The 25,988-nt window shown below is 44.4% G+C and overlaps 1 protein-coding gene across 3 annotated transcripts in view; it reads left to right on the forward strand.

Moving 5' to 3' along the window:
- Positions 1 to 8,464, forward strand: part of porcnl (porcupine O-acyltransferase like) — a 41,748-nt gene extending 33,284 nt beyond the window's left edge. For all 3 annotated transcript variants that reach the window (XM_079675483.1, XM_079675484.1, XM_079675485.1), the window contains exons 12-13: positions 1,722 to 1,832; positions 4,738 to 8,464. In XM_079675483.1, the coding sequence (XP_079531609.1) occupies positions 1,722 to 1,832; positions 4,738 to 4,839 (213 nt within the window). In that variant the 3' untranslated portion in view covers positions 4,840 to 8,464. The remainder of the gene's footprint in view (positions 1 to 1,721; positions 1,833 to 4,737) is intronic.
- The last annotated feature ends 17,524 nt before the right edge of the window (positions 8,465 to 25,988 follow it).

Raw genomic sequence — 25,988 nt, forward strand, 5'->3', positions numbered from 1 at the left:
TTTGTCCCCTTTTTAATAAAACACACTTTAATCATCACACCCTCTGGCCTTATCTGAAGCCTCCACCTAAATAGTGTTAATATCATAGATTTGAATTGAAGATGTTGTGGAGCTCTCTGCACTCGTAGGTGTCTGCTGAGGCAACCAAACTGTCTCATTGTAAATGTAACCGTTTGAAAGTGTTCCAATGTTCACCTTGTGACTTGTAAGAGTACATTTCATAATGTGCAAGTACTGTTTATCAATTGCAGAACACATTTGAGAGGTTCTTTTGCAAAACCTGTTATCTCTGGTGGTATTTAGCATTCTATCGGTATTTGTTTTGCACACAGGGTGTGTCAAACAGGCGTTTATTTATTCTTGTAAGATTGGCTTTACAAATGAACTCTTGATATATGATATGTAGGAAGTTTAGTTTAGTTTAGTTTATTTATTTATAGTGTCATGGACAGTCCCCATCGTTGAACTGTCACAAAAACAGTAAATGGTGCAGCTTTAGCCGACATGGCTAATTTCCAGCTGTTGTCCCCGGCCAGATGGTAATAAACACCCTTAAAATTAGAATATATCAACAGCATTAGTTATAAGAAAATATATAAAATAAAAAGGAGGAAAGACAAGTATACCGGTGTGAGGATAAAAGAGAACAATAAAGAACACACGTTACTACATACAGTACATGTCACATATAGCACATCACAATCACATAACAGAAACGAGGGGCAACATCCATGATCACAACATGTAACACAACATGTAACACTCACGCCATACTCAACACTGACTAGTGTGTGCAGGTGTAGTTGTCAGTGAACCATGTTTTTAAGTGAGCTGTGAAGGTGGTATGTGTATGTATGTCTTTGATTTGAGTGGGTAGAGAGTTCCAGTTTTGTATTGCTGTGACCGAGAATGATGACTGACCAAAAGTACTCTTCCTGAATGGGACTGATAGGTCGCCACGTGTGGAGCTTCTAGTGGTCAGTCTGGTGTTGTTACGTTGAGTAACCAATGAGTTAAGAGGTGGAGGGGCCGTATTGTGCAGGATTTTGTACACCAGAACGATGTTCCTATACTTTATTAAATCTTCCCAACTCAGGATGTTATGCTTGTTGAGGATGGTACAGTGATGGGAGCGGTTAGGTTTCTGGTCCAGTACTTTGAGGGTTTGTTTGTACAGGGTTGCTAGTGGCTTCAGTGTGGTAAAAGGTGGTAAAGTAATATCAGACCTTTTCTCCTTCTTTCAGTTTCATGTGTCGAGGTCTCTGTGAATGTCCGCACGTTCTCCTGTCAAGCTTAGTTTTTATAAATCCTAACTTTGCAGAGAAACAGCTGCAGGTGAAATATGAATGCCTGTTATATTTTCAACTTCAATCTGACTGTGACAAACCCAGGCCAGCAACTGAAGAGGACAGCTTTAGATTACAGTGCTTTAACAGCATTTCATCTGTTTCAATCTACTGTTACTACAACTGCCAATTGTAATCTACATTTTTAACATTTGAATAGATGGCTAAATAAAAGACAATGTTTGTTACAGATGAATGACTAAATAATGTTGAACCAGTGGTTAGCTGATGCTTCTTTGGGTCTCTTAGAGTTACCAAACAAAGCATTGTTTAGCCTTCTGCTGGTCTAAAGAGTCAGGCCAGCTTCCCAACAGAATATCAAGGGTTAAAAGATTGCGTCTGTTTCACAATTATTTTTTCTTCATTTGTGTGCAGGACTACTGGGTGATGTTGCTGAACCTGGTTTTCAGCCTCCTGGCCATTTTCCACCTCACCTACCTGGGCTCTATGTTTGATCCTGGACTTGACGAACGGGAAGTAGAAGAGGTGAGAGCAACTGGAGGATAAGGAACATTAACATACTGTATTAAGCAAGATATAGTGCAGGTCACAGAGGCTCATGTTATAAGTAGAAGGGAGGGATCAAGACATTTTAGTAGCTGGAATGCTTTTATTTGAAAACATCTGTGCACAAGTGTCTTATTGAGTTAGTGAGCAGAGAACTGCAGGTAAACATGTGATGTGTTTAGATTGACAGCCAAGTCCAGCAGGGGCAGAGAGCAGGAAGGCTGTTACCCAACATGTGGTGGCACATACTAAGGACATGGGACTGGCACAGTAACAGGGTTCTGGGTTAGCAGTGTGGGTTCTAACAGTCCTTTGCCATGCAGGTGAACGTTAGCATGGACATGTCTCAGCTGGGGGAGACAGTCCCTGCTGAAGCTCTCTGAGGAGTGCTGACAGATAACGGATGGATACTTTCGATCAGGGGTGTCAAACTCATTTGAGTTCAGGTTCCACATACGGCCACATTTGATCTCATGTGGGCCTGACCAGTAACGTCATAGCAGAATAACCCATACATAACCACAACTCCAAATTGTTCCCTTTGCAAAAAATACATTCTGAAGATTTTCACATTTAATGAACTATCTTTTTAGAAAACATTACAACCTGAGTACAATAAAAAAAAAAATGAGCCTACGACAAGCCTTGCAGCACCTAAGCCCAAATCAAGGAAGTATGATGAGTCATACATCTCCCTTGGCTTCACATCTAACGTGGTAGGTGGGGAGGAACGACCAGTGTGTCCTCCTCTGTCTCAAAACCTTAACAGTAGCGAGCATGAAACCAAACAAGATGAAACGTCACTTGGAGACCACACACCCCAATGATGTGAACAACCCCCTTGATTTCTTTCAGAGAAAACTTCAAGAATATCGTTGTCAGCAGATCTGCTTTGTTAAAAGAGCATCTGTCACATCTAATGCTCAACTTGCCTCGTATAAAGTGGCCTATAGTATCGCCCAGTCTAAAAAATCACACACCTTCGCTGAGAAGCTCATACTCCCTTGCGCTATAGACATGGTTTCAACTTTAATTGACTAGGTAACTGGCCAAAAACTCAAAGCCATCCCCTTGTCCGACAACACTATTGCTAGACATGAAAGAGCAGCTTGTTGAGAAAGTAAAAGACAAACACTTTGCGCTCCAAGTAGACGAGGCTACAGACAGTAACAAGGACTGTCTTTTAATTGCGTATGTCAGATACGTGGATACAGATGAGCTGAGCGAGGATTTGCTATTTTGCAACTATGTCCGAAAGAGAGCAACAGCTGATGAACTGTTCAAAATAATCGACACCTGTCTGAGTGAAGCCGAAATGAAATGGGAGGACTGTGTGGGGATCTGCACAGATGGTGCCCGGGCAATGGCAGGAACACGGGGAGGGCTACATGCGCTCATCAAGCGCGTTGCACCGAGAGCAGTGTGGATGCACTGTATAATACACAGAGAGGCACTCGCGTCAAAGCAGCTGAGTCCGGAGCTTAATGCCGTTTTTTCCGATGTTATAACCACCATCAATTACATCAAAACAAGACCGCTGAAAGCTCACCTTTTTTCCGCATTGTTCGAGGGGATGGGCTCCGAGTACACAGCTGGTCTTTTTCACAGCGAGTCCCGATGGCTCTCTTGCGGAAAAGTGCTGTCCAGGGTGCGGGCGCTTAAAGATGAGATCAGAATCTTCTTGGAGGAGGAGGGGAACGACCTTGCCAGCAAGTTTAATGATGAACACTTCCTCATGAAACCGGCCTACCTAAGTGACATGTTTGTGAAGCTAAATGAATTGAATCTGCAGTTGCAGGGCAACAATACACACCTTCCACACCTGGCAGACAAGATACAATCCTTCACACGGAAACTGGACATGTGGGGCAGGAGACTAGAACGTGGGGATATCGACTCATTTGAGAATCTCAAGACATTCATCGAGACGAATGAGCTGCAGAACACAGCGTTGAATGAGATGTATGACAGATCACATCTCAGCCCTGAAAGTCAGCTTCCAGAAATATTTCTTTGTGGATGACAGTGCCAAATATGACTGGATTAGAGATCCATTTGTTACAACACCACCTACCACGTTCAGCACTGCAGAAGAGGAACAGTACATTGAAATGACTTCAGATTCAACCATGAGGCTGCTGTTCAAATCCAAGACCATGGCTGGGTTTTGGGGTTGGAGTGGAGAAGGAGTACCCTCTCATTGGTCAGAGAGCTTTGAGCATACTGCTGCCTTTTGCAACATCCTACTTGTGTGAGACAGGCTTTTCTGCTGTTGCTGCCATCAAAACCAAATACAGATCAAAGCTGAACATTGAGAATGAACTGAGTGGCAGTCTCAAAACAACAGCCCCGGTTTGAGAAGATCTGCGAGGGAAAGCAAGCACACACAAGTCATTGATAGGCTATGTGTGGAATAAGAATGGTATAGTGATGTGGTCGTTTGCAACCTGCAGTAGTAATAGTAGTTCAGTGTTCATTCATATATTTTTTTCCTTAAACAAATTTGAAATTTAAAAATCTATTTTTCACTTTTGTTCATGTGTAATCCATAATAAAATATAAAATGATAGTTGGATCTTTATATATTCTTATTATTAGCAAAGAAAATGTAATGTTTTTACAACAATATATAATTAATCCTACCAATATAGATGGGAACCGGGTTGGGGGGTCCTGAAAATATTTCCAATACCCAAGGGGGTCCCGACTGAAAAAGTTTGGGAACCACTGACCCTAATCCAATCAACGGCTTTGTTTTGTCTGCAGTGACTATTTGAGAATTGTACAACATATTTCAATGTTATAGTGATTATTGTTTCACAGCACAGACTGACATGAGACAGAGATGTGTGTGTAATGTTTTGTTTTTGTCTCCTGTTGACAGGGTTACACTGCCATCCACACCGTCCAGAGGTGGTCTGAACTGAACTGGGCCAGCCACTGGGTCATGTTGGCATGCTGGGTCTTCTACCGTTTGATCCTTTGACGTGACGGAAGCAGACACCAAATACTTCATAATGCAGTGGGGTTGTGTGGGGAGGGTCACAGACAGAGTTACAGAGCACAGAGGAACCACCTTATTACACTGTATGAGTGGAGATGACCTGCAGAAAATGATCCATTGATTTGATTGCATTGACAGTATGAAGCATAGAGCAACAGCAGGTGAACTGTATATACTGTACACACATATACTGTATGCTGTATGCTGTAGAATGAGTCTTGCTGTTATGTTGCTGAGGTCCTTCTCCAAAAGCATTTCAGCAGTTTAGCATGCTTAGACTGATGAACATTTATTAAGGATCCATAACATTACGTATGTTCTTCTGTTACAACTTTTTATTACAGCTGCTATGTGTTTATTATTATTAGGGCCCGAGCACGGAGCGCTAGGACCCAACGGCGTCCTAGAACAAAGTGCGAGGAACCTATTGTTCTCCGTGGTATTATTATTATTATAAGGAATCATATTTCCTGTTTTTGAGGGCTTTAGGATGCTGAGAAAGTTGTATAATTTTGCACGGGCGCCAGGACCGGTAAAAATTGCAACATTCTGGAGTCAATGGGTTAAAAATATTACAACCTGCTCACTAGCGCCACCTATCAAAATCCCATTTCGGAATACATTTACAAAGTCCCACCGTAACTCCGAATGACCTGACATTTTGCACACATATCCGGGTGGACCTGCTCTACAAATAATCCTCTTGGAACCCTAAGCTCCGCCTCCATTTTTTTTAATTTAAATTAGCATAATGTTCAAAACAGTTAAATATTCACTTCAATTTCAATTTTCTGTTTTTCTACACCAAACTTCGTATACAGCATCGGTCGAGGGTCAGACACATTAGCGTAGAAAATGAGCATGTTAGGATGATAAATATTGTCGCCGTCAATCAAAACGTACTCGCAAAAAGGCGGGGCTTAGAAATAAATGCTCATAACTCATCAACCATGTATCCAAACATCATAGATTTTGGTAAATAGGTTTAGTCTGTCTTGGGGAATAGGCACACCAAAGCATTTTCATTTTGGACTATAGGGGGCGCCAAAAACACCACCAATTTATAACTCAAGAGCGAATGGACTAATCTTTTTTTCTTTTTTTTACACATACTCTCGGGGTGACTATGAACTCAGATTTAAAGTGTCGCAACAAATTTAGAATGTGGGCGTGGCCTATAGATTTGTTTTGAATTGCGATAGCATAAAATGAGCTTTGGACGCATAACTTGGGACACACGTCAGAGCCCACGACCTTTTCAAGAATGTAAAAAAAACACGTAATTTTTCAAAAAAGCTGCTCACTAGCGCCCCCTATTGTGTGGTAGTCACATATAGTTTATCAGAACTTCACGAATTTTGGCACAGACATTCCTCATGGAATTGCGGACATATTTGTAAATAGATTCCATTAGCCCCGCCCCCCAGGAAGTCGGCCATTTTGAAATATGTGCGCTTTTCATGCATTTTAAGCACATTCTTGCAAACTCCTCCTAGGGGAATGATCGGAAAAATTCCAATGCAGGACAAGTTCAGCCCAGATCCAATATGATGCTAAATTGCGAAGGAATAGTCGATCGCTCAAACGAGGACTTCGTAAGCGAACGGAGAACTTTCAATTTTTGCCGATATACATGTCACAAATTACTCCAAATGAATCCAAACTACTCTCGTATAGTTTTTCCAATATTCACGAAACGCTGTATACACATTTCTCTTATGATTGCGGACATATTTCAAATTGGCTTTTATAAGCTGACAGTCGGCAGCCTGACAGTCGGCCATTTTCAAAAAAAAAAAAATCGTTTTTCATGCATTTTAAGCACATTCTTGCCAACTCCTCCTAGGGGAATGATCGGAAAAATTTCAATCGAAGACACCTTCAGCCCCTATCCAATATGATGCTAAATTGAGAAGAACATTTATGATAGCTCAATCGTGGAGGTCGTAAGCTAACAGCGAATACACAATTTTTGACGATTTACATGTCGCAAATTACTCCAAACAACTCGCATATAGTTTTTCTGATATTCACGAAACGCTGTATACACATTGCTCTTATGATTGCGGGCATATTTCAAATTGCTTTCCATTAGCCCTGCCCCCGAAAAAGTCGGCCATTTTGAAAAATGAGCGTTTTTCATGCATTTTAAGGACATTTCTGCGGACTCCTCCTAGGGGAATGATCGGAAAAATTCCAACCCAGGACAAGTTCAGCCCATTTCCAATGTGATGCTAAGTTGCGAAGGAATAATTGATCGCTCAAACGATGAGCTCGTAAGCGAACGGAGAATGTTCAATTTTTTACGATTTACATGTCACAAATTACTACAAACTACTCGCATATATTTTATCCGATATTCACGAAACGCTGTATACACATTGCTATTATAATTGCACACATATTTCAAATTGCTTTTCATTAGCCACGCCCCCTATAAAGTCGGCCATTTTGAAAAATGTGCGTTTTTCAGCCATTATAAGGACATTTTTGCAAACTCCTCCTAGGGGTATGATCGGAAAAATTCCAATCCAGGACAAATTCAACCCCTATCCAATATGATGCTAAATTGCGAAGAAAATAGTTGCTAGCTCAAACGGGGAGCTCGTAAGCTAACGGAGAATGTACAATTTTTGACAATTTATATGTCAGATAACCTACTGACACCTGCCTGTCTGCCTGCAACATCAACTCACACACACACACACACACACACCCTACAAATAAAGTGTGAAATGTGGGCTGCCTGTTACATATATTATTGAGCGATATATATTATACACACTGTTCTGTTTCTGCACTGACCTCAGCAGCTGTTCTCACTGTAAATATCGCGTCACAATGAAAGCAGTTGTATTAAAAAAATAAATAGCCTAACATCCAGGGGAGATGTAATTAGTGAGTAAACAAACGGTAAAGAGCAGAAAGTCTGATGCATATTTTATCATCTCAAATAACTTATAATGACAACGGGGACAGTTTGCAGAGCTGTGCTTCGTTGACATAAGTCCAGCCATGCGTCACGCCTCTTTTAAACATCACTGTTGGCTGAAATCGACTCCGGAGGATACATCCCTCGGTTATAGCTCCTCCAGAGAGACTCCTCTCTCCTCTCTCCTCTACATCGTTGTACCCTCGGTTATAGCTCCTCCAGAGAGACTCCTCTCTCCTCTAAATCAGTGTATCCTCGGTTACGGCACCTCCAGACAGCCTCCTCGAATATCGATCCTCGACGAGCCTTTAGAGAAATTTGTTTTCCTTCGAGACGGCACGCCAACATCCGTTTCCGGGTCGATGCCGGAGGACCTGGGACGCGAAAATTAGAGAAATGACAAACGACTCATTTCCGAGGACTCGCGCGCGTCTGCTTGACGCCGGGACGACCGGCTGCCCTCCCCGACAGGCGCACGGACGCGAGGGCCCGCTCATCACTGCGCGCACAAGTGCGACCGCAGTTTTATTTATTATTATTATTATTATTTCTTCTCTTAAATGGTTCATAACTGCAGATAGCATGGTGACAGACTGATAACCTGAACCCTGGTATTATATTGTTTTCTATCTTTTATTATAATCACCTACCTCATTAAAAAAACTTGGTGAATAATCATATTTGTCATTTATTTTCTGCATATCATGGATCAGGGACTAATCCCATACCTTCACAGCTGAAGACTAGTTTGCTAGTCCGCCAATGGGAAAAAAGAAAGAGACTACATGTGTTCCCTCTGAAGCAGCTGGAGTCTACAGGATGCCAGTCATGATCTGACTTCAGTTGCGTTGGAAGGAGTTGCTCAGAGCAGGTTTTATTTAGGGTCATCTCACCACACCACAAAGAAACACTGAACCACAGAAGCCATGTGCATTGGCGTTAATGGGTTAAATATGAGCCATTTTATTGGAGTGGTTAAGCTTAGTTCCTTTAGAACATGGCAGCACTGAGATCTGTTCATCTGTCTGCCCAAAAGGTTAGATTTCATTTGGTAACACTTTATATTAAGGTACACAGAATGGACTTGGATCCCCACATGTCCACTTACCTGTTCCGGGGCTGAAGTCAAATAGTCCATTTAGCTTAGGAACCTTCCTAATGGAGTGAAATGACCCGGAAGTCCCTCAGTGGCAGCCATGATAAGTGCTGTTCGAATTCTCTACATGATAGGAAAGGAGGTTTCAAACTTCCTTTATAACCTCCTTTAGCTTAGGAACCACTGGACCTCCCTTACCGAAAGGAGAGGAGAAAATGCTGCCCCACAATGCCTTGCAGCTGCAGCATTTTCCGTCACAACAGTCGGCCGTTCACGGAAACAACCGATTATGACGGAGAAATTATATCATGAAAGTTACGGTGCTTATTAAGCATTTTAAAACATAGGCCTATGTGGTAAGTTGCCAAAGTGCTTTGTTTTGAACGTTCATCAGTATTATAATCAAAAAGAGAAATATGAACGTTAGTTTTTACTGAAATTATCAAATAAAGTCAACATTTCACTGAGCTGTGTGGGGTTTGTTCAACTTTTAAAAGATGTTTGGTGATATACACAGTGTAGGTGTTAAGGACTAACGTTTATAATAAATACATTTGTATTGATTTTAAGATCTTTTCATAGTTCATACAATCATACGTATTGGGATAATTTGTATTAATGTGGACCGGAGGGAGAGGGTGACGAGCATAAGTTTCATTTTCATTTTTTATTTCAATTCCAATTATGGTCATGAAGAATATGTTTCTCTGTTGTCCACGTTCATAAAGCATAAAGCAACAGCATCAGAGCACGGTGCAGAGTCTCTAGATGAGTTTACAGTAGTCCGTTGTTCTTTTTAAACATCCATGTTGTAGTCCGCTGTATAGAAAACTGTAGTTTCCATAGTTTCCCCACAGCAGCAGACGCACAAAATTACGTCGCATCACAAACACGTCGGATAGTGAAAGTGCAGTCGGATTCTCTAAAGTACCGCAGTCTCTTCTCCTAAGTCTTGAATTCTCCGATCCACTATCCCTTAACCCCGTGACGTTTCACTCAGAGGTCAAGGAATAGACGATAGGGTTAGAATTTAGGAGCTGATTTTTTGATTATCCGACCGCAGCCCCAGTCAATCATTCATGTGTGCAGACCGTACAGACTCAAAGGAAGTGAAACAGCACTCGGAGCCTCTCAGTGTCCGAGTCGGCTTCTTGTTCTTCTTCTTCGCCTTCTTCTTCTTCTTCTTCTCTCAGTTTTTGGCGGATTGTAAACAACTTTAAGGTGCATACCGCCAACTCCGGAGTCGGCTTGACTCGGTTTGCATTTATAAAGAATGCACATTCCTCTCTGAAGAACCAGCACCTTACCGTGGTAGAGAGGTTTGTGTGCCCTGATGAACCTGGGGGCTGTGTTGTCTGGAACCTTGTGTTCCTGGTAGGGTCTCCCATGGCAAATTGGTCTCAGGCAAGGGGCCAGACTAAGATTGGTTCACAAGACCTCATGAAAGACGATACACGAAGTGAGGATACCCGGCCCGGAGGAAGCCCGGGGTCCCCTTCTAGAGCCAGGCCCAGAAGGAGGACTCGTCGGCGAGCGTCTGGTGGCCGGGCTTGCCACGGAGCCCGGCCGGGCACAGCCCGAAAAGGCAACGTGGGCAACACCTCCGCTTCTCCGTCCCGCGGGCCCACCACCTACGGGAAACAGCGATGGGGTCGGGTACGCTGCCAGAAGGGTGGCAGTGAAGGCAGAGGGTCTCGACGGACCAGACCCGGGCGACAGAAGCTGGCTTTGGGGACGAAGAACGTCACCTCTCTGGGGGGGAAGGAGTCGGAGCTTGTGCGGGAGGTGGAGCGTTACCAGTTGGATCTGGTAGGGCTCACCTCTACGCACAGCGTCGGCTCTGGAACCTTACTTCTGGATAGGGGTTGGACTCTATTCTTCTCCGGAGTTGCTGAAGGTGTGAGGCGCCGGGCGGGTGTGGGGATACTCACAAGTCCCCGGTTGGGTGCTTCGTTGTTGGAGTTTACCCCAGTGGACGAGAGGGTCGCCTCCCTACGCCTGCGGGTTATGGGGGGGAAAACTCTGACTGTTGTGTGTGTTTATGCACCCAACAGCAGTTCAGAGTATACGGCCTTCTTGGAGACCCTGGAAAGAGTCCTGTATGGGGCTCCTGAAGGGGACTCTTTAATCTTACTGGGAGACTTCAATGCACATGTGAGCAATGATGGAGACACTTGGAGGGGAGTGATTGGGAAGAACGGCCCCCCTGATCTGAACCGGAGTGGTGGTTTGTTACTGGACTTCTGTGCTAGTCATGGATTGGCCATAACAAACACCATGTTCGAACATAAGGATGCTCATAAGTGTACGTGGTACCAGAGCACCCTAGGCAGAAGGTCCATGATCGATTTCGTTATCATATCATCGGACCTGAGGCCGTATGTTTTGGACACTCGGGTAAAGAGAGGGGCGGAGTTGTCAACTGATCACCATCTGGTGGTGAGTTGGGTCGAGTGGCGGGGGAAGCCTCTGGATAGACCTGGTAAGCCCAAACGTGTAGTTCGGGTGAACTGGGAACGTCTGGAGGAGGCCCAAGTTCAGGAGGCCTTCAACTCACACCTCCGGCGGAGCTTTTCGGGCATTCCTGTGGAGGTTGGGGACATTGAACCAGAGTGGTCGGTGTTCAAAGCCTCTATTGCCGAAGCCGCGGCGGGGAGCTGTGGTCTCAAGGTCCTAGGTGCCTCAAGTGGCGGTAACCCTCGAACCTCCTGGTGGACACCGGTGGTCAGGGAAGCCGTTCGACTGAAGAAGGAGGCCTTCAGGGATTTGTTATCCCTGGGGACTCCCGAGGCAGTTGCAAGGTACCGACAGGCCCGAAGGGCAGCAGCCTCAGCCTCAGCCGTGGCCGAGGCAAAGCAGCGGGTGTGGGAGAAGTTCGGAGAAGACATGGAAAAGGACTTTCGGGCGGCACCAAGTTGTTCTGGAAAACTGTCCGACACCTCAGGAGGGGGAAGCAGGGAACCATCCAAGCTGTGTACAGTAAGGATGGGACGTTGTTGACCTTAACTGATGGAGTGTTAGGGCGTTGGAAGGAACACTTTGAGGAACTCCTGAACCCGACAACTATGTTAGAGGCAGAGTTGGAGTTTGACGAGGGATCAACACCAATCTCCCGGGGGGAGGTCACTGAGGTCGTCAAACAACTTCACAGTGGCAAAGCCCCGGGGGTGGATGAGATCCGCCCAGAAATGCTGAAGGCTCTGGGTGTTGAGGGACTGTCATGGTTGACACGTCTCATCAACGTTGCGTGGAAGTCGGAAACGGTACCGAAGGAGTGGCAGACCGGGGTGGTGGTTCCCCTTTTTAAAAAGGGGGATCAGAGGGTGGGTGCAAATTACAGAGGCATCACATTACTCAGCCTCCCCGGGAAAGTTTACTCTAAGGTACTCGAAAGGAGGGCCAGGCCGATTGTCGAACCTCAGATTGAGGAGGAACAATGCGGATTCCGTCCTGGTCGTGGAACGAAGGATCAGCTTTTTACTCTCGCAAGGATCCTGGAGGGGGCCTGGGAGTACGCTTATCCATTCTACATGTGTTTTGTAGACTTGGAGAAGGCGTATAACCGGGTTCCCAGGGAGTTACTGTGGGAGGTGCTGCGGGAGTATGGGGTGAGGGGGTCTCTACTCAGGGCCATCCAATCTCTGTACTCCCAAAGCGAGAGCTGTGTCCGGGTCCTCGGCAGTAAGTCGGACCCATTTCCGGTGAGGGTTGGCCTCCACCAAGGCTGCGCTTTGTCACCAATCCTGTTTGTAATATACATGGATCGGATTTCGAGTCGTGGGGGAGGGGGTCTGCAGTTCGGTGGACTAAGGATTGCACGACTGCTTTTTGCAGATGATGTGGTTCTGATGGCTTCATCGGTCTGCGACCTTCAGCACTCACTGGATCGGTTCGCAACCGAGTGTGAAGCGGCTGGGATGAGGATCAGCACCTCCAAATCTGAGGCCATGGTTCTCAGCAGGAAACCGATGGACTGTCCACTCCAAGTAGGGAATGAGTCCTTACCCCAAGTGAAGGAATTCAAGTATCTCGGGGTCTTGTTCTCGAGTGAGGGAACAATGGAGCGTGAGATGGGTCGGAGAATCGGAGCAGCGGGAGCGGTACTGCAGTCGCTTTACCGCACCGTTGTGACGAAAAGGGAGCTGAGCCAGAAGGCAAAGCTTCCTGTCTACCAGGCCATTTTCGTTCCTACCCTCACCTATGGTCATGAAGGATGGGTCATGACCGAAAGAACGAGATCGCGGGTACAAGCGGCCGAGATGGGTTTTCTCCGCAGGGTGGCTGGTGTCTCCCTTAGGGATAAGGTGAGAAGTTCGGTCATCCGGGAGGGACTCGGAGTTGAACCGCTCCTCCTTCGCGTCGAAAGGAGCCAGTTGAGGTGGTTTGGGCACCGAGTTAGGATGCCACCTGGGCGCCTCCCTAGGGAGGTGTTCCAGGCACGTCCAGCTGGGAAGAGACCAAGGGGTAAACCTAGGACCAGGTGGAGGGATTATATCTCTTCGCTGGCCTGGGAGCGCCTTGGGATCCCCCAGTCAGAGCTGGTTGATGTGGCCAGCGAAAAGAAAGTTTGGGGCTCTCTGCTGGAACTGCTACCTCCGCGACCCGACCACGGATAAGCGGGAGAAGATGGATGGATGGAAGAATGCACACACGTCTTTAATCGTTAATTTCAGATATGTACTAAGTTAATACATTTGTTCCTGCTCAAGATTAGATTCAACTTTATTGTTCTTGCACATATTACAGGTATTGAGACAACGAAATGCAGTTTAGCTTCTAACCAGGAGTGCAACAAGCAGTAAAGTGAAAAGTAATGTACACAATCCGCAGAATAAAATATAGAATGAATTGAATGATGAATAAACAGTGAGGGGTATGAATATACACAGCAGCCTGTGAGCAGTATGTACAGTGTGTATGAATATGCTAAGATATATAAAGTATGAAAACGGTAAGCAGTACAAGTATAGTATAACATATATAGATATTAATTTCATGATGATAAACATTGTGGAACAATTAGGAAAAATGTTAATGGAGGGGGCGACGTAAAACTGACACAAAACAGCAACAAACTTTTGCCGAGCCAATTGGAGAGTTTCATCACCAGCACGTGGTAAAAACCACCAATGAGCGCTCAGCTCGAGATACCAGCGAGTCATTTCCCTTCAAGCATTTCGCTTCCGCAGCCCGTGGAGAGGAACTGCGCCGCCTCGCCGCGCCTCGCTCTCAAGGCTGCGGGCGTCATGTAGGCGAGCCTCCAGAGCAAGTCGGACAAAATGACTAACCATCATGCAATGCACTAGCAAGACGTTGATTGAAATTGTGCAGGTCTGCGCAGGTCTTGCTTGTCTCAAACAAGCCTACTGTCTGCTATGTGACTGAGCCAACCCACTCTCTTCAGTCTGCGTACACATGACACGACTTTACACATTGGAAAAGCGTGCAATAGATACGCAGAAGTCCTATTTTGCGTGCATATGAGACGCTAACCATTCCCATTGAGTTCTGAGGCCGAGTTTTGCGTGCATATGATACGCCACGTTTTGTCCGTCGGCTCTTGGTAGACCGGAAACTGCGGTTCATAAAAACATGTTCTTACCGGTTCTTACTCAATATCAAGAAACGATTATTGTTTTTATTTTAAATCGTATAAAGTCGGATAATTTTTGTCGTCTGTGAGGAAAAGAAATGGGGCACGGAGCCACAGAATAATGAAATCTGTATTTTTTTAAAATCTTTTTTTCCTTCTAATTTGTTATTCTTTTCTAAATAACACACTGTTATTTACTCAACAATAACACAGAATTATCCTTGTTTTTATTTATTTGTTTAATTCTATAATCTCAGGCTTTTTAGCCGTTTCTCAGGAACTGAATTTCAAAATAAAGTCACCGGAAACAGACGTAGGCCTATAAGGGACATTTCGAGCATCATCGCGATACACAACACAAACGGTTCGGCTACATTACATAGTACACATCTGCCGTAGTTCTTTATTTATAGAGCCCTGATAAGAAGACTTCTAGACAAACAGGAAGAACAGTCACGGAAACTGAATGTGACGTGGACCATAAATATATCAGCAATTAAACAACATCTTCCATTTATTTTCACACAATACGTCTCCTTGCAGTATCAACCTTAATTCGGGTGACTTTTATATTTGATCCAATTGGTAGATATGTTATATTTACACCATAACGGTGCACAGCTGATAGAAAAGGACTTTTTAAAGATATTACTGATTTTCTTTGAATATAAGAAAGTAAATACTGAGTTGAGAGAATAGTCAGGGGATTTGGGTGATGGGAGACACATCTATGGAATCACAATTTCAATAGCTTACCATTAAATGACGGATATACCTTTCTGTCTGTGATGTTTTATAAATCAGATATTAATGTTAGAAGTAAAACATGAGAAATAGTATAGCAATGTCCTGTGAAATTATGTAAAAACATGAATAAAACTACACATCTTGAGAAGTTATACATATACACTTGCTTTGCATAAGGCAAATAACCTTTGAATGTGACATCACAAACAAATATTCTTCCTCCCATTCTGGGTGGAAGTGTTATGTTTTTAGCTTTTTGCTCGGTCCCGCACTCATTTTGTTGTTTGTCTCTTGTTTGCCTCTGGATCTTGTTCCACCACATCCCGCTCTATAGGATTTAGATCTGGTGCCCTTTGAGTTCAGTGAACTCATCATCATGTTCAAGAATTCAGTTTGAAATGATTTGAGTTTGTGACATGGCGCGTTATCCTGCTGGAAGGAGCATCAGAAGATGGGTACACTGTGGTGATAAAGGGATGGACATGGCCAGCAATAATACTCAGGTAGGCTTTGGTGTTTAAATGATGCTCAATTGGTACTAAGGGGTCCAAAGTATGCCAAGATAATATCCCCCACACCATTACACCACCCCCACCAGCCTGAACCGTTGGCACAAGGCAGGATGGGTCCATGCTCTCATTCAGGGCTGCCCCTGGCCAACTTGTGGCCCTCCGCAAAGTTGTGGCATGAGGCCCCCCGGGTCTGTACACAAGTCGTCACACATGTGTCGCGAGCGTTGATGGGAATCATAAGATGAGGCCCCCTCTGCAAGATGAGGCCCCACGCTGTCTGTGTGAACTGCATGTAGGGAGGGGCGGCCCTGCTCATGTTTTTACAACACCTTACATTTTGACCCTATCGTCCGAATGTCGCAGCACAAATCGAGACTCATCAGACCAGGTTACATTTTATCAATCTTCTATTGTCCAGTTTTGGTGAGCCTGTGTGAATTGTAGCCTCAGTTTCCTGTTCTTATCTGACAGGAGGGAAGGCCCGGTTCTACAGGGGTGCATAGGCATGCATTGTACCCCCAGTTGCATGCTATGCACCCTCTATTCAAAAAAGAGAACGGAGCGATTTAAAAAATATATATAACAATAATAGAATACAATACAAAACAAATTGTGTCAGGTGCGCTTGACCTGCGCCGCTTCACGTGCATCATTTCCAAAGTGCTGCCGCAGCAGTGACACACATCTGTGGATAATCATGGATATGCGAAAATGGTTAAAGCAACCATCACTAAACGCTAGTGTTACGACTGGAGCACACAAAAACTGAAAGGACCCAAATGCACGACTCCCGACAAAAGATGATTCAAAAAAGGTTTTTAATGCGGTGATAAACAAGGTAATCCATTCACAAGGTTCAAAAACGATCTGGCGCTTGGCACAGGGAACTTTGGAGTCTATTTTTATATAACATTACAAGACTGATTCTTATTATTACATTATATGTTTATTGTGCTCATGAGATTGCTATGACTATAGAATAAATAGACACAATCACTAATCCCAGGTTCTGATGGGTTAGATACCAACGAGGGGAATAGTCAGAAGAAAGTTTAGCTTGCACTATTGAAAGTAGCAAGGTCGAGTGCAGAGACTGAGAGAAAACAAAGAGGTAGTCAGAACAGCACATCGCACCGGCCTTCACTTTGCATGGGAGCCGCGCTCCCCCGCAAAGCTAGGAAGCAACATTATGGTTTCCCACTATATCTGAAGAAACGTTAGAGAAAACAAATTACGTATGACAGAGCCAGAGTAGGGAGGGACTTCCACAGGCCTGCCGAATGCTGATTGGAGGATCGTGTTGCCAAGAGACTCTATCTGAGTCTGCGCACCAACCAAAGAGAACCAAGTCTAAACCATGGTATCTCTTCAGCTAGTCTTGACCAATCATAAATGTACGGGCAACACCCTTTTTAATACAAATGTATGCACGCACAAGGTTCGAGGCTCTTGACGGATTTGGTGGTTACAGATTACAGCTTTGCTGCCTGTGATTCCCAAAGACGTGATGAGTCCTTGGCCAAGTAAAATATATATATTTTGCTCTCTTTACAATAAATAGTTAAACTTAGAAGTTGTCTGTCTTTTCTGGAATTCTGAACCCAACAAAATGGTGACCGACGACGTGATTCCAGAAAGACGATTGGGAACTCCCGTCTTCGAGTCCAAGGGACTGAAGGACGGCGGAGACCTCCTCCGGATTCCTATCAATACTCACAGGGCCAAAATCAAAGGTAAGCAGAAGCCTGTTGTATAACTACCAAAATCCTGCACAGGTAGAATAGGACTGTTAGAACTGTGAGTGTTGGTGGATGAACAGAGGAGGTAATGTAAAACATATGAGACAACTGAGGTGTGGGGGGAGCAAGGGATATATTTCTGATAAGTGTGCACATGATTTAGGTGTCCGGAACCTATGACAAGAATTGAAAATCAACATAAGAGTCTGGGACCTATGTTAAGAATTGAACATGAACATAAGAGTTTGGTACCTATGTTAAAAAATTCAATATAAGAGTCTGGGACCTGCGTTAAGAATTAGTGATCAACATAAGAGTCTGGGACCTATGTTAAGAATTAAAAATAAGAATCTGGGACTTTATAGATGAATTCAAGATAAGAGTCTGGGACCTTATCAGAAAAGAGATTAAATCCTCCGCCGTGAGGCTCGACCGCCGTGTGGAGGCTGTGGGTTGGGGGAAACGAAGAATAGGGCAAGTGATTGGATCTAAAGTAAGATTTTATAGTAAGTGAAGACTTTTTACGGAGAGCCCGTCAAGACGGCATAGGTTTAAAAGGGTGAGTGACGACAGCTTAATTGTCTCATTCCTTCCTATGGACTTACTATATTATCCTAAAATGATGGCAGGGACAGCTTAGGGCATTTCAACAGAAAATATAGCATTTGGTTGCTAAAAATAGTTTTTACAGGGACGCGTGTGGTGCAGTGGGTTGTGCGTTGGTGTTGTGATCAGGGTTCAGGTTCAAACCCCACTGCAGTCAGTATGTCGTTGTGTCCCTGGGCAAGACACTTCACCCCAAATTGCTCCTGTGGGGTTGCACAGTATTGAGTAAGTCGCTTTGGATAAAAGTGTCTAACAAGTGACATGTAATGTAATACATTGTTAAATGACCAATATTTGTTACGCTGTTTGATTAAAAGAACGGAACAAATAGATAAGAAAGTGTGAAATAAGGAGAGGTTTTGTAAGATGGAGAAGTCAGAGTGAAAAGGACAAAGAACGTATACAACAGGGTGTGGCACATAAGAAAGAGAGAGTAATTATAAATTAAGGTTTGGCTTCATATGCTGGACATATTGTATAGTATTTTAGTCAGAACTAGAACCATGTGTTCAAATTTAGAACTATTATATTTAACACATATTTGTATATTTAAAGCATTGCACATAAATAATTTTGATCAGAAGTACAAAAGGGATTAGTAATTAATCCATAATAATTTAAAGAATCTTTAGAATGTAAACAGATAGGGAAAAACACATTTTTACACTCAAACAATTTGCATTTCTGGATTATGGACAGGGCATTTAGATAATACGAATAAGTGTTCACTAAAAGTGATAATATTAATAATTATAATAGAAAGAAAACATAGGCCTACTCTTGAGTCAATTTGCATTGTTGTGATCTGTTAGTATGCTCTCTGCTGGTTTTTAATGTTGTTCTAAGTAATAGTAGGATTTAAAATATTGGAGAATATGTGGGGATGTTCTTCTTGTGTGAAATATATGGAGCTTGAAATATGTGAGTATTTCATTTTATAGGAGAAAATGGTTAACTGAAAAAGTTGTTTTGAGTAAATATGTTACAAATGGTTGAAATATTTTTTTTAAAGGAGTTCTGTAATATCATTAGGAGAACTTCATTTATTTAACAACCAAGACAGATAGTATGATTAGAAAAAAGACAGATTGGAAAGGGTGGGATTTATTTAACCTCAGTGTGCTAGAATTTCTATAGGTAATGCTTCCCGAGACCTGGACCCTCTCTCTCTGCCTGTCAGACGGCTAAGACCCCGATCCGCCTGAGCAAACAAAGACCTAACCCGGACTGCTGCTTCTCCATCGAACAGATAGAGAACCAGAGCTGAACCAACAACAAGACTGCATCCAGAACTGCACCCAGAACTATCTCCACCTGTGGCAGCCAGAACCAAAGCTCCATAAAACAGCAAAGAGACTGAAAAGGAGGAGATGAAATGCAAAGCAGTACAAGAACAGTGGCATGATGGGGGCTGCAGACGAAACTGGGCAGATGGCTGCATAAAAGAGTTACAGCGGATGGATTCAAGAGCTGATGGACAAAGGGGGAGGAGTCAGAATCAGAGGAGTTGGTCGAGCAGAATGTGAGGAGGCCGGGGTCACGGCTCGAGATAAACCAGAGGAGACGGGAAGGGAACCGGAATGAGTGAGTTTGCACATAAACACACTTATTCACATACGCACATAAAAATAACCACATTTAAAGAAATTGAATTGACTTGATAAATAGTAAAGATAAAAAGATTTATTACATGAATTAATCAATTGGTAAATTAAAAATAGCAGTTAAGAGGAAACTATTAAAGTAAAATGAGGAAATAATCCTAAACACACTGAGGGTACTGTGGGATAAAGGGGGAGACATGATGGAAATATTCACTACACTGTAAGCAGTGGGTGTTTTGGAGTCAAGAGTACAGAGTAGAACAGATTCTTCAATCTTTTCATCATGTTTACAAATTATTCTTTTAGAGTTTTTATTCATGTGTGAATTTGGTAGAGATTTAATTTGTTACAGTATTAATCTACAGTTTAAAGGGAGAGTTTTATTAACCACTCTATAAAATCAGACAAATATTAATTTATATAGGTCATGTTGACGGGAAAGCTAGTTCTAAGCAAAATAATAGTATTTCAATTTGAGGTATTGGTTTCACCATTGTAGCATATATTACTACAGGAGAACTTTTTATGGGGAAATAACTGTTGTTTGCAGTCCAATATGTAGAGTTTAAAATTAAAAACAGCTAATTTAATTTTGAAAAAGCAATATAATTGGGAGTAAAGAAATGTGGGGCCTTCAATCCCCCATTGTAATGGTGCATATTATTGACGACCAATAGGGAGAAGGGGTCACTCAACCCACCCTGCAGTGGTTTTTAAATCTTACTTGCAGCTTCACAGGGAGCGCACAGCACCAGATTATGAGTTTAAAAGACAAGTGTCACCACCTCCTAATGGACATCCATTTAATTAGTAATGACCTGACATTTAGAGATGTTAAAAAATAAAAACATACCTACCATAAGTGATAATTCCTAAATTCAACTACAAACCATTGATGAAATGACTTCTGTTTTTAAATCCTTGATAAAGGAAGAAGTGATTGTTACATGTTCGTACACCCAAGGTTCCACACACTGTTAAAGAGGTTAACATTGTTCTTTAAGTGGACCAGAATTGAAGATAAATGAATATGAGTTATGAAATACATGGCAGAGCTTTACAGATCCTAATAATGTTTTGATTCAAGAAAATAATGATATGCACAAGTTTCTGAAATAGATCTATTAGACATTTTAATATAGATTAGGTGTTAATAAACTGCTGTAGTAGTACTATAAGGAAGTGACATTTTTGGCTAACACATTTCAGGGAATGTGGGAAACAGCTGTCACAATGAAAAGTTAGAGATATTTGCAAATTATTGTAATCGTGAATTAATAAATGATGGCGCTCCATATATGACTGATTTTTGTAGACAAAGGATACTGGCCTATGCTGAAATATCAATGTCTCTGCAGAGCACGACACATGGCCAAAAAGACTGAGACCAAATCACCTTTGACCCTGACCGACAGTGATACTTGAGAAAAGCACTGTCAATGACTGACTCTGGGGTGCATACCTGACCAAACTTGACTTTACAACCAGACAGTGTGAGTGTGAATGTATCTCTGCATGTTATCAGTGTAACTGCATGATTTAAAACAATGACTAATCAAGCATGTTTTTGGACTAACACATTATTCTGGGGCTCTGTGGGAAATGAGAGGTTTCCTAAAATTCCACAAAATTGGAAAACCGCACATGTCCGCACTTTTCGGCCTTGATGCCTTCAATGGCCTTCAATGCTGATGAGTGAGAGGACGCTGGCGTTGCTTGTTCGCCGCTTCTCCGTCTGCGTTTTAACTTTTCTTGCCTTGTAAAAAGTGTTCGTTTTGACTGCTGGATTATATACAGCCTACTGTTCTGTCACAACTGTGTGATGATCGCATTGTTCAGTTTTTTCATCTGGCTACTCACCATTTCTGTAGATCAGCTGTCTGGGGCTAGCTACCTGTCAGCTGTTAGCATCGACAGCCGCCAAATCCCGTTTTCCCCTGGGTTTTTGGCTCGGACTTCCACCTCTCTCGCCACCTGGATTATCCCTAAACCGGATTGACTGTTGCCTTGAGGGCCGAACTGTCCGTGAGTTAGCTCCGATCATTGCACCGCGGAGTGCTGTTGCTCGAGGCTCGCTCGCTAGCTGGTTAGCTGCTGTGGATATGGTGCTTCAATACTCCGCTCTCCAACTTCGGAGTTTTTTCAGCTCTACTGCACCAGTCTGCCTGGATGCCATCAGATCATCAGGACTCTTGCAGCGCCCCCGCTACATACACAGATCATCCCGCTACAAATTTATTCAGACAAATTCTAGTATTCCTGTGGTACAATCGGCTCTGCATTTCCGTGTTGCTTGTCGACGTCATCTAAACACACGTCACGTGCGCACCAGCTGTTTGAAGCCCCTGGCCTGCTCTGACAGTAGCACTCCTCCTGTCTCCTCTGCAGCCACCTTCATGCTGCTCAATACCCGCTCCCTCAACAATAAAGCACTACTCATCCATGACATCATCATTGATAGGAAACTTGATTTCTTATGTTTAACGGAGACATGGCAGAACCAGCAGGATTTCTTCGCTCTCAACCAAGCTTCTCCCCCAGGCTACGTTTACCTCGATAAACCTCGCTCCACGGGCCGCGGCGGCGGGCTGGCTGTCATCCACCGAGCAGGCATCCAGGTCAGGGAGATTCCCTCTCCCAATATCACATCATTTGAGTGTATTACATTCTCGCTCTCCGGATCACCTCTACTCCAGGTTGCCCTGATTTACCGCCCCCCCAAAGCTTCCACCACCTTCATGTCCGAGCTGAGTGAGCTTCTGTCCTCTCTCTGCTCTAAATCACCTTCCACCTATCTGCTGGGAGATTTTAACATCCACGTCGACTCCACCAGCTGTAGCTTTGCCGCAGAATTTCTGTCACTTCTGGACTGCCTCAACATAACACAGCATGTCCAGGGCCCCACCCACTCCAAAGGTCACACGCTGGGTCTAGTCTGCTCCACTGGTGCCCCCCCCCTCTCACCTGCAGCGCTTAGACCTGGCAGTATCAGACCACCATGCCATCATCTTCACCATCCCCATCCCCCTGCCCAGGCAGCGCCCCAGGCGCACAATCACCTTCAGAGACACCAAATCAGTGAGTGCATCAGCCCTATCAGACCTCCTCATAACCCACATGGCCCCGGCTCTCTCCGACACTTCGCCGGACGTGTTGGTGGCCCGCTACAACACTGCCCTCTCTCTCAGCCTGGACTCTCTGGCTCCCCTCAGAAGCCGGACGGTGTCTTTTCTCTGCCCGGCACCATGGTTCACCTCTGATCTTCGCACAATGAAGCAAACTAGTCGTCGGCTGGAGCGGCTTTCCAGACAAACTGGCCTCACCGTCCATCGTATGGCCTTGGTGGACCATGTGAGGTCCAACAAGGAGGCTCTCTCCAAGACCAAGACCGCCTACTACTCCTCCCTCATCACCTCACAACAAAATCACCCCAGATCCTTGTTCTCCACCATCAACCGACTGCTCCGCCCCCTCCCTGCCACGTACACTGCTGAAGCTCCTGACCTCTGCTCCAAATTCCTCAACTTTTTTCAGGCTAAGGTGATCTCCATTCATCAACAACTCCTGGTGCCCGCCCCCTCCCCCTATCTGCACTGGCCCCTGACACAGAAATGCACACTCCCAGCTCAACCCCTCAATCCCCAATGCTCTCTCTCCTCCTTCTCCCCAGTGGATGTTCCACTGGTCTCGAAGCTGGTGACCAATGCTAAGGCCTCCACCTGCTCCCTTGACCCCATGCCCGCGGTGCTGGTCAAGGCCTGCCTTCCCACCCTCTGCCCCATCATAACAGACATCATCAACTCCTCTCTGTCATCTGGAATAGTTCCCTCCTGCTTCAAAACCGCCTCCATCACTCCCATCCTCAAGAAGCCTAGTCTTGACCCTGAGGAGCTGAACAACTACCGACCGATCTCCAACCTTCCTTTCCTTAGGACAACCTTGGCATCACTGGCACAGCTCTGTCATGGTTTCAGTCCTATCTCTCAACCAGGTCTCAGTTTGTCAGCATCAGCGGCTCATCCTCCCCCCCGGCCCCAGTCAACCATGGTGTCCCCCAAGGCTCCGTGCTTGGTCCCCTACTTTTCACCATTTACATGCTCCCCTTTGGCCAGATCATACGTCACTTCGGTCTCAACTTCCACTGCTACGCTGATGACACTCAGCTCTATCTCAGCACCTCACCATCTGCCCAGCTCCCTCCACAGTCTCTGGTCAATTGTCTCCATGCCATAAACACCTGGATGACAGCATATCTACTCAAACTCAACAGTAAGAAGACTGAGCTCATGGTTGTGGCCCCCAAGGCACTGCTCCGGAAGGTTGGGGATCTCCTCCTCCACATTGACGGATGTTCCATCTCACCGTCTCCCGAATTCCGTAACCTGGGTGTCATCCTTGACTCAACTCTCTCATTTCAATCACATATCAAATCCGTCACCAAGTCTGCCTTCTATCACCTCAGGAACATCTCCCGTCTACGACCATCACTCTCCGATTCCGTGGCCGAGACCCTCATCCATGCATTCGTCTCCTCCCGCTTGGACTACTGCAACGGAGTCCTGTTCGGGGTTCCCAGTAAAGCCCTGAACAGGCTCCAGTATGTGCAGAACTCGGCTGCCAGGGTGCTCACTCACACCAAGCCCTGGCAGCACATCACCCCCACCCTCATCCACCTCCACTGGCTCCCAGTCAAGCACCGTATCACGTATAAACTCCTTCTTCTGACCTACAAATCCCTCCATGCCCTCGCCCCCCAATACCTGTCTGACCTTCTCCGCCACCACACTCCATCCCGGAATCTACGGTCGTCTGGACAGGATCTCCTCTCCACCCCCCACACCAGGTTGCGGACTTTCGGTGACAGAGCTTTCAGTGTAGCATCCCCCACCCTCTGGAACTCTCTCCCCCCCGAAATCCGCAGCGCCCCAACCTTGGACACTTTCAAAAAAGCCCTCAAAACGCACCTTTTCACCAAGGCATTCCCCACTATATAGTTAGTTTGATAGGTTTATTTTTCCGCTACTTGCTTGCCCCCCCCCCCCCTAACCTGTCTGCCTCTTTTCCCCTACTCCCCCACTTACCCGACTTGTAAAGCGACCTTGGGTTTCGTGAAAGACGCTATATAAATATTATGTATTATTATTATTATTATTATTATTATGTGACCCGTTTCTAATCTACTTGATGCTATTGTAGCTACTCCCACAGGCAGTGGCGGTTTGCAAAATGTGAAGCTCAAACTAAAAAAGGAAGATTCTGTTTCTTTTAGGATTTAAAGATGGAGGGAAACACTTCACTGGAGTGTTTACAGTGGAAAATACATTTGTGAATAATGTTTGTTATTTTCTTATAATCAATGGTTACCTGAAGGTTTTCTTCCCATACAGGATTTTGTTACACATGAGTTCATGTGTAAAAAGGGGGAGTGTGTGTATAATGTAGTGTATCAACATGGCTGTCAAATTCACAATCTACATTTTTCATTAAGGGACTGAAAGAAACCTGCCGCCCCAACTCGGATGTTCAATCTGACCATTGATTGACAGTTTTAGAATGAACCTGCTCCATGTCTATAGGATAGTGTTTTTAATGAATGTTGACATGTTTCTAAATATTGATTGAATTATAACAGGTAACACAGATGCAGTGGCCAAGGTGCTACTGTGAGAGATGTAAGTCCAGAATGGGAATACCAAAGAAGTTGACCTGTGATGATGAAACAATTTTGTAATGTGGATATTTTAACAGATATTAAGTGGGGTTTGAAATGTAGAACGAACATATTACAGTTAAGTTAAGCTAAAACATAGTAATGTAATGTTGGGGCAGAACCTCTGCTCCACGCGTTCCTCTATGAGTTTGTTTTAAAAGAAGGAAATATTCAAAGCAGCCAGGATAAGGGTTAAACAATAATCTGTTTTAATGGTAAAACATACAACACAAATACAACCTCAATCACGAAGTAATCCGGATTACTCCGGCTCTAGTTCCTCTCGCTGGGAGAGGTCTTACCCCTTGGCCAGCATGAAGAAAAGAGAGCAAACTTAGAGAAAACACAGGCTATCATACTAAAAAAATTGTAGAAGGTGTGTGCATGCTTCCCCCAGAGGGGTCTCCCATTGGGAGAGACCAACACATGGCGTGTCGTACCCAATCAGCGTGAGCCAGAGGCGACCCTTAAGTTTGAAGCAAAACAACCCCATCTGGTTTTTATTGTTCCGCATTCTTGCATAGAGTTTCTCCTATCCTCCCCCCCTCAGTTGTTAAAGCACATTTCGTTTCACATACTTTTGGCATCTTTT

The sequence above is a fragment of the Notothenia rossii genome, assembly GCF_949606895.1.
Source record: "Notothenia rossii genome assembly, chromosome: 4".
Lineage (NCBI taxonomy): Eukaryota > Metazoa > Chordata > Actinopteri > Perciformes > Nototheniidae > Notothenia > Notothenia rossii.